We start from the raw sequence: 26378 nt of genomic DNA, 5'->3' as shown, positions 1-26378 counted from the left end.
TGCCATCCCAAACAGCCACGCCCCTTCCACTTCGCCAGTTTGCCACAGCTGTGAGCTACAGTGGCTTGGGCAGCAGGCGTGTGAGAACTCTTTATAAACTCTGTGTAACTTTTGCTTAAGAGCCTCCCTTTGTTCATTTTTACTTTAGCTGGCAGCTGGCAGATCTGAAATCATCAATCCAAGGTAAGAACATAACACAGCTGGAAGTTTTTATTCTGACATGTAAAGATCTTTATCAGTGTACTGATACAGGTTCATGTTTTGTTGTTGTCAAACCAAACAAATAATCCCATATTTTCATGCAACTCCAGGCAGCCGTGTGGCATTTGGAGCATCTATTGGCAATGTTGGAGATACTGGATCAATGCAGAGATCACACTGACTTACAACACTGTCTACTTTAACTCAGGTTCTTACAACCCTGCAACAGGTAAACTTAGCATAATTATACATATTCTTACATTTATGAGTTTATTTGTTAGATAAGTGCTGCATTTCACTACCACTAAACTTCTCAGCACCATATAAGCACACTATTCACTATGAACTCATCGGGTTGTATGTAGCGACCAAATGGTACAATCAGCTGTCAGAGCAGGTATTCACAAAATCCGCTCAGCACAGTTTTATGCAATAAAATTGTCTTTTTTCCCAAGCACACCCAAACAGTTAACAACATGTTTCTACACATGCATCACACCACAAACACTACTTGTCACCAAAGCACAAAAGGGAATCCCAGTATCCATCAGCATACCAGCAAGAAAAAACGACCACTTTCTACTTAACAAACTGAATGAAAGTGGGCCGTATATAGTTGGTTTTTAACATAAAACTCATTGCTGCAACCAGGGGCAGCGTAAATGTAACCTCCTATGTTTTAGCTTCCTTGTTAAACACCCAGTTCTGTCACTAGTTAGCTAACTTAAATTAATTAATTGGGTTTGTTAGTAGTAACCAACCAACCAAGCTAGTGACATCACATTCTGTACTGGCACAAGAGGGTCCTACACATGCCCTAAAAAAACCTTGTTTTTTCTTGACTCCAGCTTCAGACACTGTTAAAACTACGCCAGACTCTTTGGAGCAGTGCTCCGTGGTGTAAATTAGCCTTAATACATGTATTGTTTCACATTGCCTACTATAAGCATGCAGAAAAATAACCTCAAACAAGAAGAAGAAGCATGAGTGATAAAGAAGAGCAGGACAGCTGGGTGCCTTAATTCTAACAGTAGGTTTGCTTGTTAGACTATTGTATTGCATTTGCATGCTTTCACAACTTTTACTTTGTAATCTCCAGTATAAAAATTCTCAGTTTAAATGTTGCGTTCAAGTTCACCTTAGAATGTAGCTGAAATTGCTATTTATAATATCTACTGCTGCTGATTTCCAGCGAGAAGTCTAACATTAGTCACTGCGTACTGACAGACAGTTGCTTTTGCTATTTCTGCTGTTATTTCAGTGAACCACTCATGTTACACCGCTTATAAAGAGAAGGATCATTCATGGGGCTTAAAAAAGGTTTTTCGTGAAGTGTTATCTTGTCTCAATCATAATTATTGTCTCCGAGTTTTCTTTGTGCTTGTTTATTGAAAAGGAAAAAAAATAGGGACACTTCCGTCTTTGTGATGTATATCTAGAGCCTTGTGGGGGGAACTAACACAGATGAACAGAAATTTTAAAAAGATGAAGACTGCAGTCTTAACCTTATGCCTCTTCTTTCTGTGTGCAGCTGCCTTCCCTCAGCTGGATGGCCAAGCAGGCAAAGCATCTGAAAGTGAAGGCTCTCTTGTTGAGACACCTCAACTCTGTGCTGGGACAAATGAACAACTTTTCCTAATTTTACGACAACTAGAGAAACAGCTGGCAGATCTGAAATCATCAATCCAAGGTAAGAACATAACACAGCTGGAGGTTTTATTCTCACATGTATAGATCTTTATCAGTGTACTGATACAGGTTCATGTTTTGTTGTTGTCAAACCAAACAAATAACCTCATATTTTCATGCAACTCCAGACAGCCGTGTGGCGTTTGGAGCATCTATTGGCAATGTTGGAGATACTGGACCAATAAGTGCAGAGATCACACTGACTTACAAAAATGTCTACTTTAACTCAGGTTCTTACAACCCTGGAACAGGTAAACTTACAATAATTATATGTATTCTTCCATTTATGAGTTTATTTGTTAGATAAGTGCTTTCACTACCACTACCACTAAACTTCTTAGTGCCATATAAGTTGTAACTGTGACCATCATCTCCAGGTATTTTCACTGCTCCGGTCAGAGGAGTTTATTACTTCAGCTTCTCTGGTCATAATTTTTCATCTAGACCGATGGGGCTGCGTCTAATGAAGAATGGAGAGCAGATGGTGACAGTGCACAACCATGCTTCTGGAAATCGCCATGAGACAGCCACCAATGGCATGACTCTGCAGCTGGCTGCAGGAGACCAGGTGTACATGAGGCTCCGTGCAAACACCTGGATTCATGATAATAACAACAACCACAGCACCTTCATTGGCCATTTGTTGTTCCCTCTGTGACTAAGATGAAGTCATATATGAGTGAGGAGAAAAACCTTAAAACAGAGACATTTTGTTTTTTATTAGTGGCGGTGTGGAGAGAGAACGCATAAAAATTAATAGTTTTGTATCTTCAGCTTTAAAATGTATTACTAGCTATTGTGAGACAACCCCCCCCCCCCAACAACAACTGAGATATAAATATGAATTAGTGTAAAATATTGTATTTCACTGGTGAAATTAACATTTTTTTCTCAATAAAATCATTTTGACTAAAGTGTTTTTTTTTTTGTTTTGCCTCTTATCAGTCTCTGGCCCACACTAAAGCCAACAAGCCCACCACCAGGGTCCCAATGCCTGTTTTAGTATCCACCATGACTGGCATCCCTTTGAAATATTTATACTGGTATGATGGTGCTCGCCAGACACAACAGGAGAGAGTCAACCCAACCAAACAAAACATAGCCCCCACTCATTTAAAATAATCTGCTGAAAATGTATCTGTATTCATGGAGTGTTTTATTTTTCATAAGAAAACTAATGTTATTTACACCTGTTATTTATTTTTTCCCAAATTACCCTGAAGATATTTTAAAAACACTGCTGCACACCTGGATCATTTGAAAAGCCTTATAAAAGCAAGATTATTAAATAATATCGTGGAGTCTAATATTTTTTGAAGGATTGTGTATGCGGTGCCTTTTGTAAAGTGAAACATGTTGAAATTAACAGCCACATTTTTCCACATTTAGCTCAAAACCTTACAACAGATTTTTTCAAATCTCCAAAAGTTGATTCTGTTCATCTGGACGTAGCGTTTTCAGTGGGAGAAAAGTTTCATCACTCATCCAAGTGACTTCTTCAGTCTCAGCTGACTGCAGGTTTCCCCAATCTTATAAACATTACATTTGCATAATGACTGAAACCAGCCCACTGAAGGAACAATGGGCTGGGAGGTCAGTTCCTTCAAAATATTTATGCAAATTCTCATGAACATTGATCAACAACCACTGATCAATGGCCATGAGTACCATTCACAGAGAGTTGGGGAATGGCTGCAATCACAGCATTGTAAGATGGTGACAGATGTACCCTTAGGCCCCCTCCTCGATTCAGAGATGGTCTTTCCCTTTTCACATAAATGGCCTCCTTGACTCCACACTCAAACCAGCGTTCCTCCCTGTCCTGGATGTGTACATCCTCATCATTGAAAGAGTGTCCACTGGCCTGTAGGTGTAAATAGACTGCAGAGTCGTGGCCTGACAAGGTAGCTCTTCTGTGTTGTGCCATCCTCTTAGCCAAAGGTTGTTTGGTTTCCCTGACGTATAAATCCTGTCAATCCACCTGGCACTTAACAGCGTACACTATGTTACTCTGTTTGTGTCGGGGGACCCGATCCTTGGGGTGGACCAATTTTTGGTGGAGCGTGTTTTGGGGTTTAAAAGCCACAGAGACCCAATGTTTAGAAAAAATGTGTCTCAACTGCTCCGATACTCCTGACACATATGGGATCACTACAGGTTTTTACTTAGGCAGCGATTGTCCTTCTTTCCTGGATCGCCTGGAGCTTTCTTTAGGTGTCTTTCCAGCTTTGCCAAAAGTCCAGCTGGGATAACCACATTTACTCAGGGCCTTCTTGATGTACTGTTCTTCTGCCTCCCTGGCCGCTGTGTCAGTGGGGATGGTGTTTGCTCTGTGTTGTAGTGTCCTAATGACACCCAGTTTGTGCTCCAGTGGACGATGAGAGTCAAACCTTTTCTGGTTTTCTGGTATTCCAGAAGCCGCTGGAGAGGACGCAGAGACCACGGTAAAAAGCTTCATCAAAACCCACCTGAAGCTGCCGGAGGACACGGTGAAGAACATCGTCTTTTATAGGGTGCATCGCCTTGGCCCCATTCAGGCTACGGCCGGGAGACCACGTCCTATCGTGGCCAAATTTGGCCACTTCAAACAAAAGCAACATCTGAAAAGCCGCGGCAGGGAATTAAAAGGAATGGACTTCAGTATGAACGACCAGTTCCCCAAAGAGATCTTGGAATGACGCAGGGTCCTCTTCCCAATTCGACGCGGCTTCATCCAGAAGGGCTCCCGCGCTGTCATCGCTGTGGACCGGCTGTACGTGGACGGACAGCTCCACCGCGACCCCAACATCACTCCGTGGCTGTATTAACTTCACACCAGATAAGAATCTGCTACACCCTTTCCCTATCCACTCACACTAACTTGCATTAACATCTGTTTAACTTACCGGTATCAAATCGCATCTTAAGTGTGATTTCATAGCAGTATTAACACCGTCACTCTCCGTCAGTGATTTAATTGGAATGTTTACGTTTTCTTTTCTCTCTTCTCATTTTTTCTCTCTCTTTTCCCCCTCTTGTTTTTATGCTGCTCTCCCTTGTCCTTGGTTTCCTTCTTTATTTCTTTCACTGCTTCGATCACCTGCTTCCACACTCATCCACAAACAACATCATTTATTTCGACACATACTCACCGCACGATCACGCACAGTCATGCGCTCAACGGCAGCACATTTACATCAGTCAGACAGCGCACACAGACCTACAGGATACACACACGTAAGCCAAGCGTACTGATATTAGTAAATATGTAAACACATAGACTCAGGGAGCATCTCGCCACACATTTTTTCTCTCTCTCCCTCTCCTTATTTATGAACAAGTGATGTATTCTCTCCACCTGTCTAAGCGACACACACAGAGTACACCCCTAGTTATGCACAGACATCTATGGGTGCACTAAGATTCGTTACATGGAATGTAAATGGAGCTGGCACCAGAGAAAATTCAATTCAATTCAATTCAATTTTATTTATATAGCGCCAAATCACAACAAAAGTCGCCTCAAGGCGCTTCATAGATACAGAGAAAAACCCAACAATCATATGACCCCCTATGAGCAAGCACTTTGGCGACAGTGGGAAGGAAAAACTCCCTTTTAACAGGAAGAAACCTCCGGCAGAACCAGGCTCAGGGAGGGGCGGCCATCTGCTGCGACCGGTTGGGGTGAGAGAAGGAAGACAGGATAAAAGACATGCTGTGGAAGAGAGACAGAGGTTAATAACAGATATGATTCAATGCAGAGAGGTCTGTTAATACATAGTGAGCGAGAAAGGTGACTGGAAAGGAAAAACTCAATGCATCATGGGAATCCCCTGGCAGCCTACATCTATTGCAGCATAACTAAAGGAGGATTCAGGGTCACCTGGTCCAGCCCTAACTATATGCTTTAGCAAAAAGGAAAGTTTTAAGCCTAATCTTAAAAGTAGAGATAGTGTCTGTCTCCCGAATCCAAACTGGAAGCTGGTTCCACAGAAGAGGGGCCTGAAAACTGAAGGCTCTCCCTCCCATTCTACTTTTAATTACTCTAGGAACAACAAGTAGGCCTGCAGAGCGGGAGCGAAGTGCTCTAATAGGGTGATATGGTACTACAAGGTCATTAAGATAAGATGGGGCCTGATTATTTAAGACCTTGTATGTGAGGAGCAGGATTTTGAATTCAATTCTGGATTTAACAGGAAGCCAATGAAGGGAAGCCAAAACAGGAGAAATATGCTCTGTCTTTCTAGTCCCTGTCAGTACTCTTGCTGCAGCATTTTGGATTAGCTGAAGGCTTTTCAGTGAGTTTTTTGGACATCCTGATAATAATGAATTGCAGTAGTCCAGCCTGGAAGTAATAAATGCATGAACTAGTTTTTCAGCGTCACTCTGAGACAGGATATTTCTAATTTTAGAGATGTTGCGCAAATGGAAGAACGCAGTCTTACATATTTGTTTAATATGTGCGTTGAAGGACATATCCTGGTCAAAAATGACTCCAAGGTTCCTCACAGTGTTACTGGAGGCCAAGGTAATGCCATCCAGAGTAAGAATCTGGTTAGATACCATATTTCTAAGCTTTTCAGCGCCGAGTACAATGACCTCAGTTTTATCTGAATTAAGAAGCAGAAAGTTAGCGGCCATCCAGGTCTTTATGTCTTTAAGACATTCCTGCAGTTTAACTAATTGGTGTGTGTTATCTGGCTTCATGGACAGATAGAGCTGGGTGTCATCTGCATAGCAGTGAAAATGTATGCTATGTCTTCTAATGATGCTGCCTAGGGGAAGCATGTATAATGTAAACAGAATTGGTCCTAGCACTGAACCCTGTGGAACTCCATAATTAACCTCAGTGTGTGAAGAGGACTCTCCATTTACATGCACAAATTGGAGTCTATTAGATAGATATGATACAAACCACTGCAGTGCAGTACCTGTAATACCTACAGCATGTTCTAATCGCTCTAATAGGATATTATGGTCAACAGTATCGAATGCTGCACTAAGGTCTAGCAGGACAAGCACAGAGATGAGTCCACTGTCAGAGGCCATAAGAAGATCATTTGTAACCTTCACTAAAGCTGTTTCTGTGCTGTGATGAACTCTGAAACCTGACTGAAACTCTTCAAATAAACCATTCCTCTGCAGATAATCTGTTAGCTGTTTGACAACTACTCTTTCAAGGATTTTTGATATGTCACTCCTGGTCTGATTGGGGAGGGGGACCAGAGAAAACTACAGAGTCCGACATTGACTAGATTCATATATGTCCAAATTCCTTTGGAAAAGAGGTTAAAAATATTTAACCAACTCAAAAAACTACAGGCAGATGTTGTCCTTTTACAAGAGACCCACAGACCTCTTAGAGGTTCGAATGAACTTAAAACACCTGAGTTTCCTAATGTGTTCTCAGCTTGTTATAATTCTAGACAAAGGGGAGTAGCAATTTTAATCCATAAAAAAATTAATTTCACAGTACTCGATACAGTTATAGATCCAGAGGGCAGATTCTTAATCATTAAACTATCTATACTTGATAAAAAGCTATGTATTGTAAGTGTATATGGTCCAAATGTTGATGATCCCTCATTCTTTCACGGTTTTTTCAGTGCACTTTCTGAACACTTAGATGGCACACTTGTTCTTGGAGGCGACCTCAACCTTGGACTAAATGAAGAAATGGATAGGCTCAATACAGCAGGAACTCAGCGTAATTGGCAGTCCACAAATATAATCAAACAGTATATGAGCGACTTTGGTCTTTGCGATGCATGGCGCTCCCTTCACCCCACCAGTAAGGAATATACTTTTTTTTTTCACATGTTTATCACTCCTACTCTCGTCTGGATTATTTTTTGGTCAGCAGCTCACTGCTGAGTGACGTTTCAGACACTGAGATTCACCCTATAGCTGTCAGCGATCATGCTCCTGTATCTTTAACACTAATGCACAAGAATAATACTATGCCAAGTAAAAACTGGAGATTTAATACATCACTGCTTAAAGATGAAGACTTTATTAAATATTTTAAAAAAGAGTGGACTTCATATTTAGACTTTAATGGCACTCCCGGAACATCAGCTTCTGTTTTATGAGAAGCAGGGAAAGCTGTGATGAGAGGTAAAATAATTTCTTTCTCATCACATAAAAAGAAAAAAGAAAACAAAAATATTCAGGAATTAGAAAAAACCATCAAATCACTAGAAGAAGCCTACGCGTCCCACCAAGATCAGGAAACATTGAACAAAATACGCAAAACAAAACTAGAATTAAATGAGATAATTGATAAAAAAACAAAATTCTTAGTACAAAGACTACGCTTACAAAATTATGAACATAGTAATAAATCCGGTCAATTTCTAGCAAACCAGCTAAAAATAAATAAAGAAAAAAACAACTATATGTGCTGTTCAAGATTCATCTGGGAACACAATATATGAACCAAAACAAATAAACAACATTTTCAGGGATTTCTATAAAACGTTGTATTCACCACGAATAAACCCATCTAAAAAGGAAATTGATCAGTTTTTAGACAACATAACTCTCCCAAAATTATTAGACACTCAAGCAATGGCACTGGATTCACCACTGACATCAGGTGAACTCCAGGAAGCCCTGATAAGTATGCCCAATAATAAGGCTCCAGGTCCAGATGGCTTTCCTGCAGAATTCTACAAAGAATTCTGGACGATTCTAGCACCAGTTTTTTACAGAACGTTGTTAGAAATCAAAGAAGAGGGCAGACTTCCATCAAATATGAATTCTGCAAACATTAATCTCCTGCTAAAACCAGGCAAAGACCCTGTATATTCCTCAAGCTATCGTCCAATATCCCTTATAAATGTAGACCTCAAAATAATCTGCAAAACTCTCTCAAAGAGACTAGAGAAAATAACCCCCCTCTTAATTCATGCTGACCAAACTGGTTTCATAAAAGGTAGGCACTCATCAACAAATACACGTAGATTACTTAATTTGATAGACTACTCATACAGTAAAAACCTTGAAACTACAATATTTTCTTTAGATGCAGAAAAAGCATTTGAAAGAGTTAACTGGAAATTTCTATTTGCAACTTTACACAAATTTGGTTTTGGATCTTCTTTCATCAACTGGTTAAAAATATTATATAATTCCCCAACAGCTTGTGTCAGAACAAATGACCAGACATCCTCCAGCTTATGTCTCCTGAGGGGCACCAGGCAGGGATGCCCACTCTCCCCTTCACTGTTTGCAATTTTTATCGAACCACTAGCAGCAGCAATTAGACAGAATTCAGCAATTAAGGGCATAAAATGCAAGAACGTGGAACATAAAATCAGCCTTTATGCGGATGATGTGTTACTCTTTCTCCAAAATTCACAAACCAATATCTCTGGGGTGATTGAATTGATAAACTCTTTTGCAAGAATATCAGATTACTCAATTAACTGGTCAAAATCTACAGTCCTTCCGATTAATTGCTCCTTCCATAATTCCTCTTCTACTCCACTGCAATCGGGAAATATAAAATATTTAGGTATTAATATTTCTCCCAAGCTTGCAGATCTAACTAAATTAAACCATATCCCACTTTTAAAGAAAGTAGAAGGTGATCTGGCTAGATGGAAATGTCTACCCATATCACTCATGGGAAGGGTTGCTGCTATAAAAATGATGGTATTACCAAAAATAAATTATTTATTCTCAATGATCCCAACTAAAGATTGGTTCAGATCTCTAGATTCATATATGTCCAAATTCCTTTGGAAAAATAAGCCCCCACGTATAAGCTTAAAAACACTACAAAAGACCAATGATAAAGGAGGATTTCGCAGCAGGGCAACCTGTATGTGACAATAAAGGCTTTCATTCATTCATTCATTCATTAGAACTACCTAACTTTCAGCACTACTTCTTAGCCAACAGGCTTCAGTTTATCTCAGGATGGCTAAAACATACCCTCTTAGATGAACCTTGGCTAGATGTAGAACAAGCACTTTGCAATAATCTAGAGATTTCAGATCTACCATTTATCAGCTCAAACATCCAACAACATGAATGCTTCAAAAGCATCAGCATCGGCTCTTCTCTGACAGCATGGTGGGAGTTTCTGAAGTTGACAGAGTCTTCATTAATCCCATGCAAACGTACACCTATCTGGAACAACCCTGACATATTACAAAACAATAATATGATAAACTTTTCAGATTGGAGTGGTAAAGGAATCAAATATGTAGAACATATACTAGAAGGAACAGAATTTTTTTCATTTGACAGACTAGTTACACAATATGGGATCAACAAGAAAATATTTTTAGAATATCAACAAATTAAATCCATAATAAAAAAGAAATTTAAACCGGGTCAAGTTGAACTACAAACACCACCAAGTGTGGTTCAATTTCTTACTCTTAAAACCCCCAAATTACTATCCAAAATATACAGAATGCTTTCTAAAACAGATGAATCAATATCACTTCCTATTGCAAAATGGGAAGCGGATTTATCAGTTAACTTAGACCAAAACTTCTGGTCTCAGATTTGCTTAAAAACCTTTCATCTAATCAGAAATCCCAGTCTTCAATTAATTCAATACAAAATACTACATAGAGTGCACTATACAGGTCATCGGATGTTCAAGATGGGCTTTACGTCTACCAACAACTGCTCACACTGCCAAACCAATTCACCGGACAATTATATCCACGCTCTTTGGTTCTGTCCACCAGTTCAGAAGTTTTGGCGCAAGATATGTGAAGACTTATCAAAGTGTCTGAAATGTAACATTCCAACTTCCCCCTTAGTGTGTTTGTTGGGCAGCTTAGATAATGTCACTTCAGAAAAGAATATAGCCCATATGGTTTTCACTGCCCTATGCATAGCCAAGAAAACAGTCCTCATGAACTGGAAAAATAAAAATAATCTTAATTCTAACCAATATAGAAATTATCTATTAGATTACATTAGTCTTGATACAGCCTCTGCCACCACATCAGATCAATTGCTCTGGGCTCCTTTGATCAGCTCCATCACCTAGTGGGGGTGGGGGGTCATAGTTTGGTCTCGCCTTCACTGTTGTGATTGGTGTGGGGGTAGGGACAGGCTTAGGGCGTCGGGGGGTTCCCCGGGAGCATCTTCCTTGGGGGGCTCAACCTGGGGTAGCAGTCATGGCCAATTAGGGGCTCTGTTGGCTCTTAGGTGACCGTTTCCTCGTGGCTGCGTGCAGCAGGGCTAGGGGAGGGTCTGTGCTGACGGACGGGGGTTACTGACCTGGTAGCCTGGCTGCCCCTGGGTGGGTCCGGGACGGGCGTGGGGTTCTGGGGGCGCTCCGGCTCTGGCCTGGGGCCCTGGCCGGACCTCAGGGGCTTGGGTCCTGGTTGGTGTGTTGCCGGGGTTGTGGGCGGGTGGGTGTATGGGGGCCTGGCCCAGACGGAATCCAAATTACCATCAGGGTGTACACCTCACCCCTGGCGTCGTTGCCCACCTCTCAATTTTAAATACACGTAGACATTTAGGGCTAGCAGGAGGGGCTATGCGCTTACCTGCTGCTCTCTAGCAGGTAGCTCCATGCCCTCCTGGGTTTTAAATGCACCTTAGAACACACATACATCAACACTACAATGAGCGGGTGGAGGGAGGTTAGGAGTCTTCTCTCACCCCCGTTCTCTGTGGCCTGCTGGAGCGGCTTTATGTCTGTCTCCACGTTGGTTGAGTGTGGAGTAAGTGCATATGAGAGCATGAGGGTGGGAATGGATGTTTGTGTCTGTGTGTGCCTGTATGTCTGTGTCTATATGTCAGGTTGGGTATCAGACGCCACCTCTCTGTGGACATCTCAGGCCCTCCAAGGTTTGGAGGCCTATCTCCCCCCAACACTTCCCCTGCCGGGGGCGGACTCCCTCAGACATCGGTGCGTTGGTGGTTCTTTGTGTCCGGGGATTGGCGTCCAGGTACACACCGGCTCACTCCTTGGCGGCTGCTTATCGGGGCCTCGAGCCTGGGGCTCGCTCGGGCCACTTCGGAGGTGGGGTGCCCCCGGCCTCTCGGCCTGGGGCTCGGTCACTCAGGCACAACTGACTGTCGGCGGAGCTCACGGGCACGTCACTGCAACCCCCCCTGGCTTCTGCTCCGTCAGCTCTTTCTGGGACAGTGGCATGGCTGCCCCTCTGTTGGTCTTCCTTGGTCTCTTGTGTTCTGGGGGCCTCTGGATGTCTGGAGTCTTGATCTCCTCCATACCTGCTTCATGCCCTGGAGGACGGGCAGTGGCTCCCCACACCCTCTAGCAGATCATTACATGAAGGAACCTTTTAAAAAAACAAGCACGTCCATGCTCACAGGTGTACACACGGGTGATCACACACACAAACTACACCCTTTTTGGCTCCTACCTCAAAGCACACTGTGCACTGTCGATCTTACGTGCTGCACAATAATGTTTAATATTTAGTATTTACTGTCATATTCCCATATATCTTTGTGATGTTGTTTATTCTATTGCTCTCGTTTTCTTCTGCTTGTTTTCTTTTTTCTTTCTCAACAGGTGATCCAGGTGATTGATATATGTATTTTTTTCTTCTGCTTATTCTGTTGGTTTTTGTTTTTGCCCTTCTCCCCCGTCCGTCTTCTCAGCTGTTTTTCTTTCCCTCTTTCTCTCTCCCTTTTCTTTCCCCCAGTCAAGTCTGTCCCGTATTCAGCAAGTGACAATAAAATAAATAATAAAAGGGGAATCAAATGGACCATTACGGCAAAGCTGGGATGGTCAATTTGGTAAAGTAAATCCGTTGGGCATCTTTCTTCGCCTTTAGACAATAATTCTGATGGCAAAAGAGCCAAACGGGACAGGCAAAAAAAAAAAACAAAAACAAAAAAACAAAGAGAGTCAAACCTTAAATACTGATCCATATGTGTAGGTTTACGGTACACGTCAGCTTTTAGATGTCCCCCATTACTGATGGAAATCTCACAGTCTAAGAAGGCTAACCTGCCACTTTTCATATCCTCCCTGGTGAATTTGATGTGTCGGTCCAGTAAGTGATCCGTGAAATGTGGTACGTCCTGAGATTTTGATTTTCACCCAGGTGTCATCATATATCTGAACCAATGGCTTGGTGGTGTTCCAGGGTAGGATAGCAAAGCTCTCTTTTCCACTTCTTCCATGTACATTGGCCACGATGGGTGAAACTGGGGAGCCCATGGCACACCCATGTTTCTGCCAGTAGAACTGACCCTTGTATGTGAAGCAGGTGGAATGAAGACACAGTTCCAAAAGCAAACACACTTGGTCGATACTGAGAGTGGTCCTGTTGCTGAGGTTGGGGTCATCCTGTAATCTACCTCCAACGCTTCCGTGACTGGGATGCAAGTGAAGAGATGTAACATCGTACGAGACCATAGTTTCATCTGCCTCCATAATGACATCTCTCACCTTCTCAACAAAATCCAAGGCGTTCTGGATGTGGTGTTCAGAGCTGCCTACCAGCGGGTTGAGAATCGAAGCCAGAAACTTAGAGATGTTATAAGTGACAGAGTTGATCATACAGACAATCGGTCTTAAAGGTGCACTCTGTTTATGTATCTTCGGTAAACTATACAGACTTGGTGTAGATTCCCCTGGGTATAGGCTGTGGTATGAGGTTGCCTTGTCTTGTTCTAACTGCTTCAGACAGTCTAGCACCCTATTTCTGTAACCACTTCCTCAGTCTTGTTTCAGTATTTTCATCACTGAGCAGTGACAAAATTTTATGATAGTCTTTCTGTTTTAGCAATACTGTGCACCTACCCTTGTCTGCTGGAAGAATGATAATGTTTTTGTATTACTAAGTGATGTGAGTGCCTTCCTCTCCTCCATGGTGATGTTGGATGCTGGAGGCTTTGCATTGCTGAGACAGGCCGAGACGTTCATCTGTAGTTGCTCTGCTTCCACTTCTGCAATATTGTTGTTTCAAATTGCTGTTTCTGTGGCTGTAAACAGTTCTACTAGAGAACAGGAAGTAGAGAGAGACAAGTCCCACAAGTGGAACGCATATCCAGCTAAATCGCTGGAAATGCTGGTAGGCAAGAAGTGAAGCAGCTCATGGTGTTGAGAAGTGACCATCAGCGGAGAGCAGACACAACCTGACCACTAGCGGCATACTTTTGCACCGGAGGTTTTCGTAAAGCTTTTACTTTGGTATTTCCATTGATCCGATTTTTGATATTTAAAATAAATGAGTACTTGTGGAAAGTTAGAAGATGCTGTCCATTTGCTATCCACCTGCACACCTCTGTGGCTGCAGCTACAAGCTGAGATTGTAACAAAATTTACATTTAAAATTAACTGCTGCCTAAAAATATGCAGTACCACTTGCACTTCTTTTTTTGGTCCTCAGTGGATGCTCAAGTACTGCAAGAACAGCCTATTAACACCAGTACATTATTTGACTGTAATAATAAGCACCAGTTATGGAAACACTAATGGTATTGTCTTTTTGTGTCTCATTGTTACTCCACTAGGTTAAAATCAGTTTGATGCTGTAGAGGAAATAGTCCTTCAGCTTCTAGCTATGTAGACTATTTCCAAGAGAAAACAAAAAAACGATAAGATAACTGACAGACAGGGAAGTCCTGGTCTTGTTAGGAAAGATAACACCTATGCTATACATTGAATGGTGCAGCTCTCATTTTAGAAATTTGGCTCATTTATTAACCTCCCACAATGTGACTATTCAAAGTTGGGACCAGGAAGCAGAGGTGCAGTCTCACGTGCCTCTCTGCAGCTTCCTTCCTCCTGTCATCTCCCTAAAACCCAAAAGACTCACAAAAAACAAACTAAGTATAGTAATTAAATTGTAAAAAGAAAATGATAATAATAATTAAAGGGAAGAGTTACAAATATCATCCTGAAATACACCAAACAGTAGATCAGTTAAATATAGATTATTAAACATTAGTTTACTTTCTTCTAAGTTCCTGATATCATATGATTTAATAACTGATCAACACACTGATTTATCTTGCCTTACAGAAACCTGGTTACACATTATCTAGGTTATTTTAGTTAAAATCAATCAGCACACAAGAGTCCTACTAAGTCTCAGAAGCCTCAAACTACAGGGCAAGGAGAAGGAGAGGCAACAGTTTCCACTCTGGTTTCTTAATTTACCAAAGACTCAGAGAGTTTTAATTCATTCAAAAACCTGACTCTAAGTTTTGTGCGTCCTATCCTTAGGTTCATGAAAAGTAATTCCTGTGATGTTATCTTCTTCAACGATAAGTGCTAACACAATGTAGACGTCCTACCTAAACTCTTCCTCCACAACTCTTTATACTGGGGCTCCTTTCACAAAAAAGCAACAAATCAGAAATGCTCGACTCCCATGGTGCTGATTACAAAGTTTGTGATTTGTTTGTTATTATCTCACTGGGAAAATTAAACTAGGTCTCAATTTCTCATGTTGGTTTCACTGTTTTCAAAGTCAAAAAGACTTTTTTCTATCCCCAAGGGGCATTTAAGATACGAACCGAAACCATAGGAAATGCACAACATGAGGAAAGACGAGGAGAAAAAAAGAACTCCCCCCAGGCTGAGCTCCAACAGGGAGATGAACTTGAGAACACTTTTCTTTGATAACAACAGGTTAGTTAGACTATTGTATTGTATGCTTTCACAATTACAACAATGGGGCTTGAAAATGCATTTTCATGAAGTGTAATTCAAGATAAACATTGTCTCTGAGTTGTCTTTGTCATGATTATTGGAACTGAAGAAAATAGGAATACCGTGTTACGGTCGCTGACCTCTAGTGGCTCTCCCTCTGTGAGAGTTTTTTTCTCCCCTTCCTGTGTTCCAGGTCTGCCTCATGAGCCACAGCTGAGGTGTGCTCGTCAGCCATGGCATATAGTCTGCCATCCCAAAGAGCCACGCCCCTTCCACTTCGCCAGTTTGCCACAGCAGTGAGCTACAGTGGTTTGGGCAGCAGGCGTGTGTGCGCACGCACGCACGCACGCACGCACGCGAGAACTCTTTATAAACTCTGTGTAACTTTTGCTTAAGAGCCTCCCTGTGTTCATTTTTACTTTAGCTGGCAGCTGGCAGATCTGAAATCATCAATCCAAGGTAAGAACATAACACAGCTGGAAGTTTTTATTCTGACATGTAAAGATCTTTATCAGTGTACTGATACAGGTTCATGTTTTGTTGTTGTCAAACCAAACAAATAATCCCATATTTTCATGCAACTCCAGGCAGCCGTGTGGCATTTGGAGCATCTATTGGCAATGTTGGAGATACTGGATCAATGCAGAGATCACACTGACTTACAACACTGTCTACTTTAACTCAGGTTCTTACAACCCTGCAACAGGTAAACTTAGCATAATTATACATATTCTTACATTTATGAGTTTATTTGTTAGATAAGTGCTGCATTTCACTACCACTAAATTTCTCAGCACCATATAAGCACACTATTCACTATGAACTCATCGGGTTGTATGTAGCGACCAAATGGTACAATCAGCTGTCAGAGCAGGTATTCACAAAATCCGCTCAGCACAGTTTTATGCAATAAAATTGTCTTTTTTCCCAAGCACACCCAAACAGTTAACAACATGTTTCTACACATGCATCACACCACAAACATTACTTGTCACCAAAGCACAAAAGGGAATCCCAGTATCCATCAGCATACCAGCAAGAAAAAACGACCACTTTCTACTTAACAAACTGAATGAAAGTGGGCCGTATATAGTTGGTTTTTAACATAAAACTCATTGCTGCAACCAGGGGCAGCGTAAATGTAACCTCCTATGTTTTAGCTTCCTTGTTAAACACCCAGTTCTGTCACTAGTTAGCTAACTTAAATTAATTAATTGGGTTTGTTAGTAGTAAACAACCAACCAAGCTAGTGACATCACATTCTGTACTGGCACAAGAGGGTCCTACACATGCCCTAAAAAACCTTGTTTTTTCTTGAATCCAGCTTCAGACACTGTTAAAACTACGCCAGACTCTTTGGAGCAGTGCTCCGTGGTGTAAATTAGCCTTAATACATGTATTGTTTCATATTGCCTACCATAAGCATGCAGAAAAATAACCTCAAACAAGAAGAAGAAGCATGAGTGATAAAGAAGAGCAGGACAGCTGGGTGCCTTAATTCTAACAGTAGGTTTGCTTGTTAGACTATTGTATTGCATTTGCATGCTTACACAACTTTTACTTTGTAATCTCCAGTATAAAAATTCTCAGTTTAAATGTTGCATTCAAGTTCACCTTAGAATGTAGCTGAAATTGCTATTGCTAATATCTACTACTACTGCTGCTGATTTCCAGCGAGAAGTCCAACATTACTCACTGTGTACTGACAGACAGTTGCTTTTGCTATTTCTGCTGTTATTTCAGTGAACCACTCATGTTACACCGCTTATAAAGAGAAGGATCATTCATGGGGCTTAAAACAGGTTTTTCGTGAAGTGTTATCTTGTCTCAATCATATAATTATTGTCTCCGAGTTTTCTTTGTGCTTGTTTATTGAAAAGGAAAAAAAATAGGGACACTTCCGTCTTTGTGATGTATATCTAGAGCCTTGTGGGGGGAACTAACACAGATGAACAGAAATTTTGAAAAGATGAAGACCGCAGTCTTAACCTTATGCCTCTTCTTTCTGTGTGCAGCTGCCTTCCCTCAAGCAGGCAACGCATCTAAAAGTGAAGGCTCTCTTGTTCAGACACCTCAACTCTGTGCTGGGACAAATGAACAACTTTTCCTAATATTACGACAACTAGAAGCCAAGCTGAATAATGCTGAGAAACAGCTGGCAGATCTGAAATCATCAATCCAAGGTAAGAACATAACACAGCTGGAGGTTTTTATTCTGACATGTATAGATCTTTATCAGTGTACTGATACAGTTTCAGGTTTTGTCGTTGTCAAACCAAACAAATAATCCCATATTTTCATGCAACTCCAGGCAGCCGTGTGGCATTTGGAGCATCTATTGGCAATGTTGGAAATACTGGACCAATGAGTGCCGAGATCACACTGACTTACAAAAATGTCTACTTTAACTCAGGCTTTTACAACAATGCAACAGGTAAACTTAACATAATTATATGTATTCTTACATTTATGAGTTTATTTGTTAGATAAGTGCTGCATTTCACTACCACTAAACTTCTTAGTGCCATATAAGTTGTAACTGTGACCATCATCTCCAGGTATTTTCACTGCTCCGGTCAGAGGAGTTTATTACTTCAGCTTCTCTGGTCATAATTTATCATCTAGACCGATGGGGCTGCGACTGATGAAGAATGGAGAGCAGATGGTGACAGTGTACAACCATGCTGCTGGAAATCGCTATGAGGCAGCCACCAATGGCATGACTCTGCAGCTGGCTGCAGGAGACCAGGTGTACATGAGGCTCCGTGCAAACACCTGGATTTTTGATAATGACAACAACCACAGCACCTTCATTGGCCATTTGTTATTCCCTCTGCAATTCAAATCATGCTTGTCTGAGCTTACAAATGAGTAAACAGAACAATATTGACATGCAGAGTTTGGTTGATTATTTTTGGTGGTGACAGAGGTGGCAGGGTTACAGTAACAATCTACAGCTTTAGAACTTGGTGGTGGTGTCAGAATTAAAACCAATATTTTATAGGAGTTTGTGTCTCAATGGAACAATAAAGTCTGAATATGTGCAGCAATTTCACTTTTCTTTCTTTTCTTTTTTTTTTTTTTTTAGTCAAGTAGGCACCTCTGACTCAAGTCTGTGTATTTTAATTTTTTCTATTGTGTGCAAACCCATCCCGACTTGGGCTGAGTTAAGTTCACTAAAGTTCTTACTACATCTGGACATGTTTGTGCAATTATTCTATTACAACAGCTATAAATAAAATTAAGAATATGAAGAAAATTAAACACAATTATTACTATTTGTTCTAAATGTATTAACTAATTGATGACAATTAATAATCCCAAATTAAGTAGTGTATAGTATTAATCTATATTAACTATATATCAATAAGCAAGACTCTGCAGCCGGAAACAGGAGACCAGGTGTACACGAGGCTCCGTCCGGACACCTTGGATTTTTAATACTGACAACAACCACAGCACCTTCATCAGCTGTTTGTTATTCTCTCTGTGACTAAAATGAAGTTCAGACAAGCATAGTTGAAAAGTCAGATATCTGAGTGAGAAGAAAACCTTAATACATATAGGCAGGAGTTTGGTGCTAGTAATGTGCTTTTAGATTTAACTCATTTTCAAATGAAATTATTTTTATGCTATTAATATCATTATGTTTTATTGTGGTTCATAAATAGAGATGATGATGATGATTAAAACAGGACTTATGTCAGCCCAGTGTTATCTGGGACTGGCTCCATGAGCAGTTTTAAACAAAACAATTTCTAGTCATTCATTTCTCACACAAGGTGAACCAACCTGGTCCTTTTTGTCAAATTAAAATATGTTTACAGAACTATTGTTATATATTTTGGCACAACACCAGCATGGAGAGGAAAACAATCAAAGTGGTTGGGATGAGTTTCCAGAGGCAGGGGTCCAGAAGGGAGTGTGGTTCTTAATCCTTTTGCTGTGGCAGGGAGGCAGGCAGGTAAACTGACAATGGACTGAGCTTGGGCTGTGGCTGTGATTCCAGAGTAGACCAGCGTCCAGATAAGAATGATTATTGCCGAAGGTGAGATGTTGAATTGGAAGATGCCTAGAAATCACACGGAGAGAACACCAGGCTAGCATAAGCAGTAAACTGTGACACACAAGAACGACTTGGTAGCCTCACACTGTCGCTAGTTTAGCTTAAGACCCATGGAAAAACGCCACCACTCACCCGGACCATGACAGTCTTATCATGAATTAATGCTTCAATTTGAAATTTGACCATGTTATTGGTATTCACAGATTATGCACCACAAACTTTTAGTGTTGCAGTAATTAAGCCATTACCTAAAAAGCCCTTATTTGATCCACCTTTCTTAGCTGAATACAGACCAGTATAGACCAAAGGAAAAAGTTCCTTTGAAGACTTTTATTCAGGAGTTCCCCGTGTCACATAAACAGCATTAGTGAAGGTTAGACGTGACCTTCTTATGACATTTATCTTTTGGGTTTTTTTTTTAAGAAGAGCTAAGGTATGCGGTAGAAATGCTACTCAAACAGTCTATTTTTTTTTAGACTGTATAACACCCTGTAACAGCGTCTCACTGGGAAAATTATTTTCCTCGTATTTGGTTTGTTTTACATTTTCCTCTTTGATACAGTTTGAATGATAAAGGTTTTCAATGAACAGACAATTATGGTATTCAACCCTCACTAACTTCCTTATTATTTGTTAGCAAATAATGTATAAAATACATTTATATAAAAAAATCGATTCAGGATTTTAATGAATCGATATCACGTCATCCAAGCCAGAATCGATTTTAATCGATGAATCGATTATTAAAACCCACCCCTACTTCCAGTCTCTCTCTCTCTCCTCCTCTATGCCGCCGGGGCGGAACTCATTGTGGGTTCACGCCCTCGGCCCATGCCCTCGGAGAAAGGAAACACCTGAGCCTAATCAAGGCGATGAGCTTTTAAGCCAGGAGGTGACTGCTGTTCTTCGCTGGATCGTTGTCTGCCACGCATCAGTGAAAGTCAAGCCACAGGAAGTTAAGTTGAGTGTTCTTTGTGCATTTTATTTAACCACGTCTCCCTGTCTATAGACCTCCTGGATTCTTCCCCATGTGATTCCCGAGTGGCGAGTGTTGGAGTGGGAACCTGCTATCGTGTGTGGATTGTTTGAAGAACGCGTGCCTTTCTCCTGGATTTCCCCGGAGCCCCCCTCACCTTGTTGTACATAGCACTTCCCCTGCACCTTTTTGTATATACAGTTGGTGGACTTGTAAATAAAACTCTCTCGTGCGAAACTGATCCTATGGGCCTACTATGATTAGCTTACAGCTTGAAATGTTTAAGGTACTGTATGTGCTAACTAAAAATAAAGACAAGATGATAGTTTATACAGCTACATTCTCGTCTGAAAATATCTTAAAAAGTTTATTTTGTGACCCAGAAAGAGTAATAAGAGTAATATTAAAACTAAGTAGCTGCCGCCATTGTTGGAACCTGGAATTGGCTGGGCCGCGCTATGAATTCTGGAATTGGTTGGGCCACAAAGGATACACCCGACCCATCCTTCAAATCTGGGGAAAAGAAGGACGCATCTGTCGGCCGTATTTGGAGGAGTCCTCAAATTTGGACAGCCTTCGTCGGGTCGCTGTAATGCAATCGGCCTACAAATGCGGCCTCCGAAGGATGCGGACACAGCTACGATACCGGAGAATGCTTCTTCTTCTGCATTTAACGGCAGCTGGCATCCTTGTACATGCATTGCTGCCATCTTCTGTTTCAGGCCGTTATTACACTACACTAAATCCTACTACTTATTCCTGCATCTTTCGGGATCTTACAAAGCTTCAAACAACGTGCCGACTAATAAATTAGTCGTTGACAATTTTGATAATCGACGTAATTGTGACTAGCCAACTAATCATGGCAGCCCTACTCTGGATAACTGGCTTTGTCATGTTATTGGATTGCACTTTGTCAGGCCTCTACCCTAAGACCGGACCAACTTTGGTGTCCCACCTAAAAGTTAAGCTTCTGCTGGTCTAGCTTTTATGGTCACTAAGGCACGCAAACCCCCTGAAAACGTTAAGGTGGCAATCCCTCAGGGGGAAAACAGAAATTCAAAAACGAAAATAAAATATTGCACATCAGATTCTAACAACTAAAAACATGACATTTACCTTAATTGAATAGCCTATATCGAATATATTGAAAACCAACAAGAACACTTCTCACTATTGCCAACATTAACAAATCTAAAAAGAGTAGGCCCAGTTATTTAAAAAAAAGAGAGTTTACAAAGTCTTGAACAATAAAACTGAAAAACAGAAATAAAGAATAAAATAAAAATATCCATCCAGATCTTTACAACCAACAACATACAATCCACCTTAATTGGATGGCCTAATTCAAATAAATTTGCAAAATGAAGTAAGAATAAAATAAGACCTCTCAATATAGCCAATACATACAAAACTAAAAAGGGTTGGCAAAGTAATAAAAATCAACAACAACCTGTTTATCGCGGTTTCATGGAAACTCAAATTAACAGAGAGACATTAAACGCACCTCACTGCCTCCCATAGCCAAACGGGAGAAAATACTTCCCCTTTCAGTCGATTCACTGGTACAACACATGGGATATCACTCCCTCGTGTGTCCTGGCTGAAGAAACCTTTATTCACGCCTTTAAGGCAGATGACGTATGATGACACGCACGGCCCCGCCTGCACATATTACCGCTGTCATCACAGTCATCCCTCAGTTCTTACGCTCTTCACCTCGAGAACACTTCTGCTGAGTTGGGCTAGCTAGCTGCTGCTATTTAGCTCCGTTGTCTGCCAACTTAAACTGAGCTTAACTGCTCCTGTTGGTGTTAGCCTCCGTAGGCTGCCCGTGGAGTGCTAATTTAGATTTTTTTTCCCTGTGTAGCATTTTGCTTTGCAGTTTGGAATGGACTTCAAACCAAAGTGACCAAAGCAGAAATCTTTTGTTCGCCCCTGTCCTCAGGGATGTGGTTTGTCTTTGCATGACAGCGACCAGCACGATGCATGTCCTGTCTGCCTGGGATCATCCATGCTAGGAGAGCGTTGACGGAGCCCAAAGCCTGTGCGTTTTGTCGCCAGCTTCGGTGCTCGACCCTGGAAAGATGGGTGATGTTTGTGGAAAAAGTGCTGGGACGCTTTGCTTTCGCAAAGCATGACCTTCTCCTTTCCGAGTCTGGAGCCCCGGCTTCATTTGAGTCAGAAGACGAGGATCCTCAGGTCGATGTCCCCGCACCTAGCTGGGCTGACCACATGGAATATGTTGATGGGTTAACCAATGACGAGCCGGAGCCATGCAGGAGCAGCACTCCCCAGGAAGACAATGATGTGCTGAACATTGGCTTGGACATCCATGGTTTTTCAGAGGATGAGCAGGAGAGCTCATTGTCGGTCAAATGTGCCGCTGCTGCTGCGCCGGTCGGTCAAGATGACACCTCTCTTTTTTCCCTGTTTCACCATGCTGCTGAGAAGCTGCAGGTGGACTGGCCGTCTCCTCCGCCAGCTCAGAAGCCGTCGCAGTTCGCAGGTTTTTTCCTCCCACTAGAGCCCGCAACGGCCAAAAAACGGCTTCCAATGTTCCCAGACTTTGTCTGCAATCTAACAGCATCATGGGACAAACCTCTGTCTACCTGTGTCACTGTGCCCGGCTATGGACAGTACATGAAATTGGACGGCGCCGAGGGGGCTGGCTTAGCTAACCCACCCCCTATGGAGCCATCTCTGGCTGCTTATCTGGCCCAGTCCCATAACCATGGTGTCGGCGGCCCCGCAACTTTGCCGTCCATGCACTGCAGATTCTCTGCTTCGCAGTTTGAGAAGACTTATAGGACTCAGGCCAGCACTGCTCTCCCCATGAGCTCCGTCACCATGCTCTGGCGGAGCTCAGATCTCTGGTTCCTGATGACAGCCCACTGGCACCTTTTCTTAACGAGGTCAAAGTTGCCACAGATTACCTCCTCCTTGCATCCTGTTGTGCAGCGCTCTCCCTGGGTAGAGGGATGGCTTTGACAGTAGTGGCGCAGAGGCACCTGTGGCTTACCCTCTCTGACGTCCCGGTTAGGGACACGGCTATATATCTGGATGAACCAGTGTCTGCGGCTGGGTTATTTGGACATTCACTCGAAGCCATTCAGGCTAGATTTGATCTGAGGAAAAAGCAGACAGAAGCTCTGCGCGACATCATCCCCAGAAGTCAAGCTAGCTCTGACAGGCCCGCCGCTTCTCTGCCGACTGACAAGAGAAGAGCCCACTTCTGCAGTGGGTGTGCCACCAGCGGGAGCACATCCTCTGGTCCGAGCTTCATGCCAGTCGTCCTGGAGCAAAGGCCCACCCCCGGGCGCCTGGCGGGACCTAACGCCCAGGAGGAAGAAGCCTCAGCCCTCCTAGCTTTGGTTCCGAGTGGAGAAGGGGTCCTGCGGCAGGGAGACACTGCTTTTACCGGTCCATTGCCACCCAAGAGGTGCCGCTTAAGCTCTGTTCAGGTTGTCAGCCCCAGAAGGCGCTGCACTTTCCTAACACTGTCTCCCAAGCACAAACCCCCAGCACACAAAATGCCTCAGGTTGTAACTCTCTGTTCGGTTGTGTTAAATGTTCAGGTGACCACATCAAGTGTTCCCACTTTTTTTCATTGTTGTGCCCCAGGAAAGGTGCCTTCAACAAAATGTGTGAATGTACATGTTTCCATGTTACAATCAATAAAGAGTGTTGTTTATTCTCAAACAATCGCAGATACTCAGCCTGCAGGCAGAATGAGCCAGGTCAGGCAGGTGATTCATTCCCCTGCAGACACACTGGGGGGCAACAGTCTTTGGTGCTGTACGCCAGTGAGATAGCTTCTATATTCCAGTGGGGCAGACTCTGTTTAGACAGAGCTCTACCTCTAGTTGGATTAGCGAAGCAGATGAACAGCTGGCCACATAAACGTACATTCTGAGTGTGCTCAATGTAGGTGCGTAGCACACGCACTGTACACATTCTCGCTGCTAGCAGCGAGTCCTTGGCAGCTTCCTCTCCGCAGAGACCTCCTCTCTCAAGCGGGAGGAGAAGTGGTTCATCCACGCCCAGATCTGTGGCGCCTTCATGCTTACCTGCTGAAAGGTCAAACTTGATTGCTAAGGGTTTGCCACCTAGTGTGATAGTGACAATTCAGAGCGCCAGGGCCTCATCTACTAGAGGCTTGTACGCTTACAAATGGTGAGCATTCAAGCAATGGTGCCAGGACCACCACACTCTCCCATTTCAGTGCTCTATTGTGGATGTTTTGACATTCCTGCAGGAGCTGCTGGATAAGAGTCTTTCATTTTCGACAATTAAGGTTTATTTAGCAGCTATATCTGCTTGTCATTTTGGCTTTGACGGGTGCACATCCCCTCACCATACGTTTTCTGAAAGGGATTCGCCGGCTGAGACCTGTGCTTAAGTCCAGTGTCCCTGCTTGGGACTTGTCTTTGGTGCTGGAGGCCCTTTGTAGCCCCCCGTTTGAACCCACTGAGTCGTGGAAATGAAATTTCTCTCATATAAGACTGCATTACTTCTTGCTTTGGCTTCGGCAAAGCGAGTGGGTGACTTTCATGCACTGTCTGTGCATCCCTCCTGCACACAGTTCTCTCCTGATGGCCACAAGGTCATATTGCGTCCAAATGCTGCCTATTTTTCCAAGATCATGCCTGCTAGTGATGTGCGGATTGATACTGGAATATCGATTTCACAAACATCCACAAACAGCTGAGGCGTGGTTTGCAATACATGTGGCAAAAAAAGTGAGGTGTTGTGGCAACACCTCACTTTTCTGACCTTGTCAAACACCTGAGAGTAAATCATATCACAGAATATGACGAGCTTATGTTGAGGCGAACTGAAGAGGAGGACAGGGACAGGTGCTGCTAGGGTGAGACAGATGTCTCTCACTGAGTCCTTTAGTGCTGCCGGCAGCCAATGTGTTCAAATAGCGCACAACTTCAGGTTTTTTATTTCTATATGATTATTCTGCATTATTAAGTGATAAGAACAAGTAATCTGATGCCCTGTAATCATGATGACGCTATAATTTGAGATGCAATAAAAGATACAATAAATAAAATACGTTTTTGTACAAAGTATCGGTATCGGATCAGTATCGTCGATACCACCCTGAATTTTATTTGGTATCGGATCAGAAAGGAAATCTGTGGTATCACACATCACTAATGCCTGCATCTTATAGTTTGAGTTGCTGAGCTTTTCCTCCCCTCCTTTTGCATCTGAGGAGCATCTGAGGAGGATGCATTATCTTTGTCCAGTGCGTGTGCTACGCACCTACATTGAGCGCACTCAGAATGTGCATTTATGTGACCGGCTGTTTGGCTGCTTTGCTAATCCAAGTATAGGTAGAGATTTGTCTAAACAGAAGCTGTCCCACTGGATTATAGAAGTACAGCACCGAAGGTCTTGCTTTGCCCCAGGGGGTGAGAGCTCATTCCACCAGGGGGATGGGGACCTCATGGGCTCTTTTTAAAAGGTGCCTGGAGCTGATATTTGTGCGGCAGCTAGTTGGGCATCACCGCACACTTCTGTGCAGTTTTATCGGTTGGACGTTACAGCCCCTTCAGTAGCTCATACTGTCCTTTCTGCTGGGTCTACCGCTCACTAAGGTGGTAGTGGTCTGATTCCGGTTTGGTGGCTGCTCTGCGGGGCGTGTATATATGTTCCATACTTATGTGTTGTACCGAGTGAATCAACTGAAAGAGAACAAATAGTTATGTCTATAACTTCTGTTCCCTGAAGGAGAGGAATGAGGTACAACACAAGGTGGCCCCACTGAGCAGTTTGGCTCGGTGAAGAGCGGCTATCGAACTGAGGGTTGACTGTGATGACAGCGGCTATATGTGCAG

At 42.5% G+C, this 26378-nt stretch overlaps 2 protein-coding genes across 4 annotated transcripts; both read left to right on the top strand.

Annotated features, from left to right (window-relative positions):
- Nucleotides 1–22: 22 nt before the first annotated feature.
- On the top strand, nucleotides 23–2783 carry LOC146497827 (complement C1q-like protein 2). 2 transcript variants are annotated; one of them, XR_014870934.1, is made up of 3 exons: nucleotides 23–183; nucleotides 312–430; nucleotides 2268–2382. XR_014870934.1 is itself a non-coding variant. In XM_085141827.1 (3 exons), the coding sequence occupies exons 1-3, from the start codon at nucleotides 1687–1689 to the stop codon at nucleotides 2546–2548; spliced, it is 609 nt and encodes a 202-aa protein (XP_084997953.1). In that variant the 3' UTR covers nucleotides 2549–2783. The 2 variants fall into 2 exon arrangements, 1 of the variants encoding a protein (XP_084997953.1); XM_085141827.1 differs by lacking the exons at nucleotides 23–183; nucleotides 312–430 and adding exons at nucleotides 1687–1891; nucleotides 2019–2141 and having other exon boundaries at nucleotides 2268–2783.
- A 13289-nt stretch (nucleotides 2784–16072) lies between these two features.
- On the top strand, nucleotides 16073–18534 carry LOC146497826 (complement C1q-like protein 2). 2 transcript variants are annotated; one of them, XM_085141825.1, is made up of 4 exons: nucleotides 16073–16190; nucleotides 17500–17667; nucleotides 17796–17918; nucleotides 18043–18534. In XM_085141825.1, exons 3-4 carry the CDS (start codon nucleotides 17849–17851, stop codon nucleotides 18357–18359), a joined length of 387 nt encoding a protein of 128 aa, XP_084997951.1. In that variant the 5' UTR covers nucleotides 16073–16190; nucleotides 17500–17667; nucleotides 17796–17848; the 3' UTR covers nucleotides 18360–18534. The 2 variants fall into 2 exon arrangements, with proteins under 2 accessions (XP_084997951.1, XP_084997950.1); XM_085141824.1 differs by lacking the exon at nucleotides 16073–16190 and having other exon boundaries at nucleotides 17352–17667.
- Nucleotides 18535–26378: the final 7844 nt, after the last annotated feature.

Source organism: Neolamprologus multifasciatus, chromosome 18 (genome assembly GCF_963576455.1).
Source record: "Neolamprologus multifasciatus chromosome 18, fNeoMul1.2, whole genome shotgun sequence".
Classification (NCBI taxonomy): domain Eukaryota; kingdom Metazoa; phylum Chordata; class Actinopteri; order Cichliformes; family Cichlidae; genus Neolamprologus; species Neolamprologus multifasciatus.
This window is presented reverse-complemented; position numbering and strand designations above follow the sequence as displayed.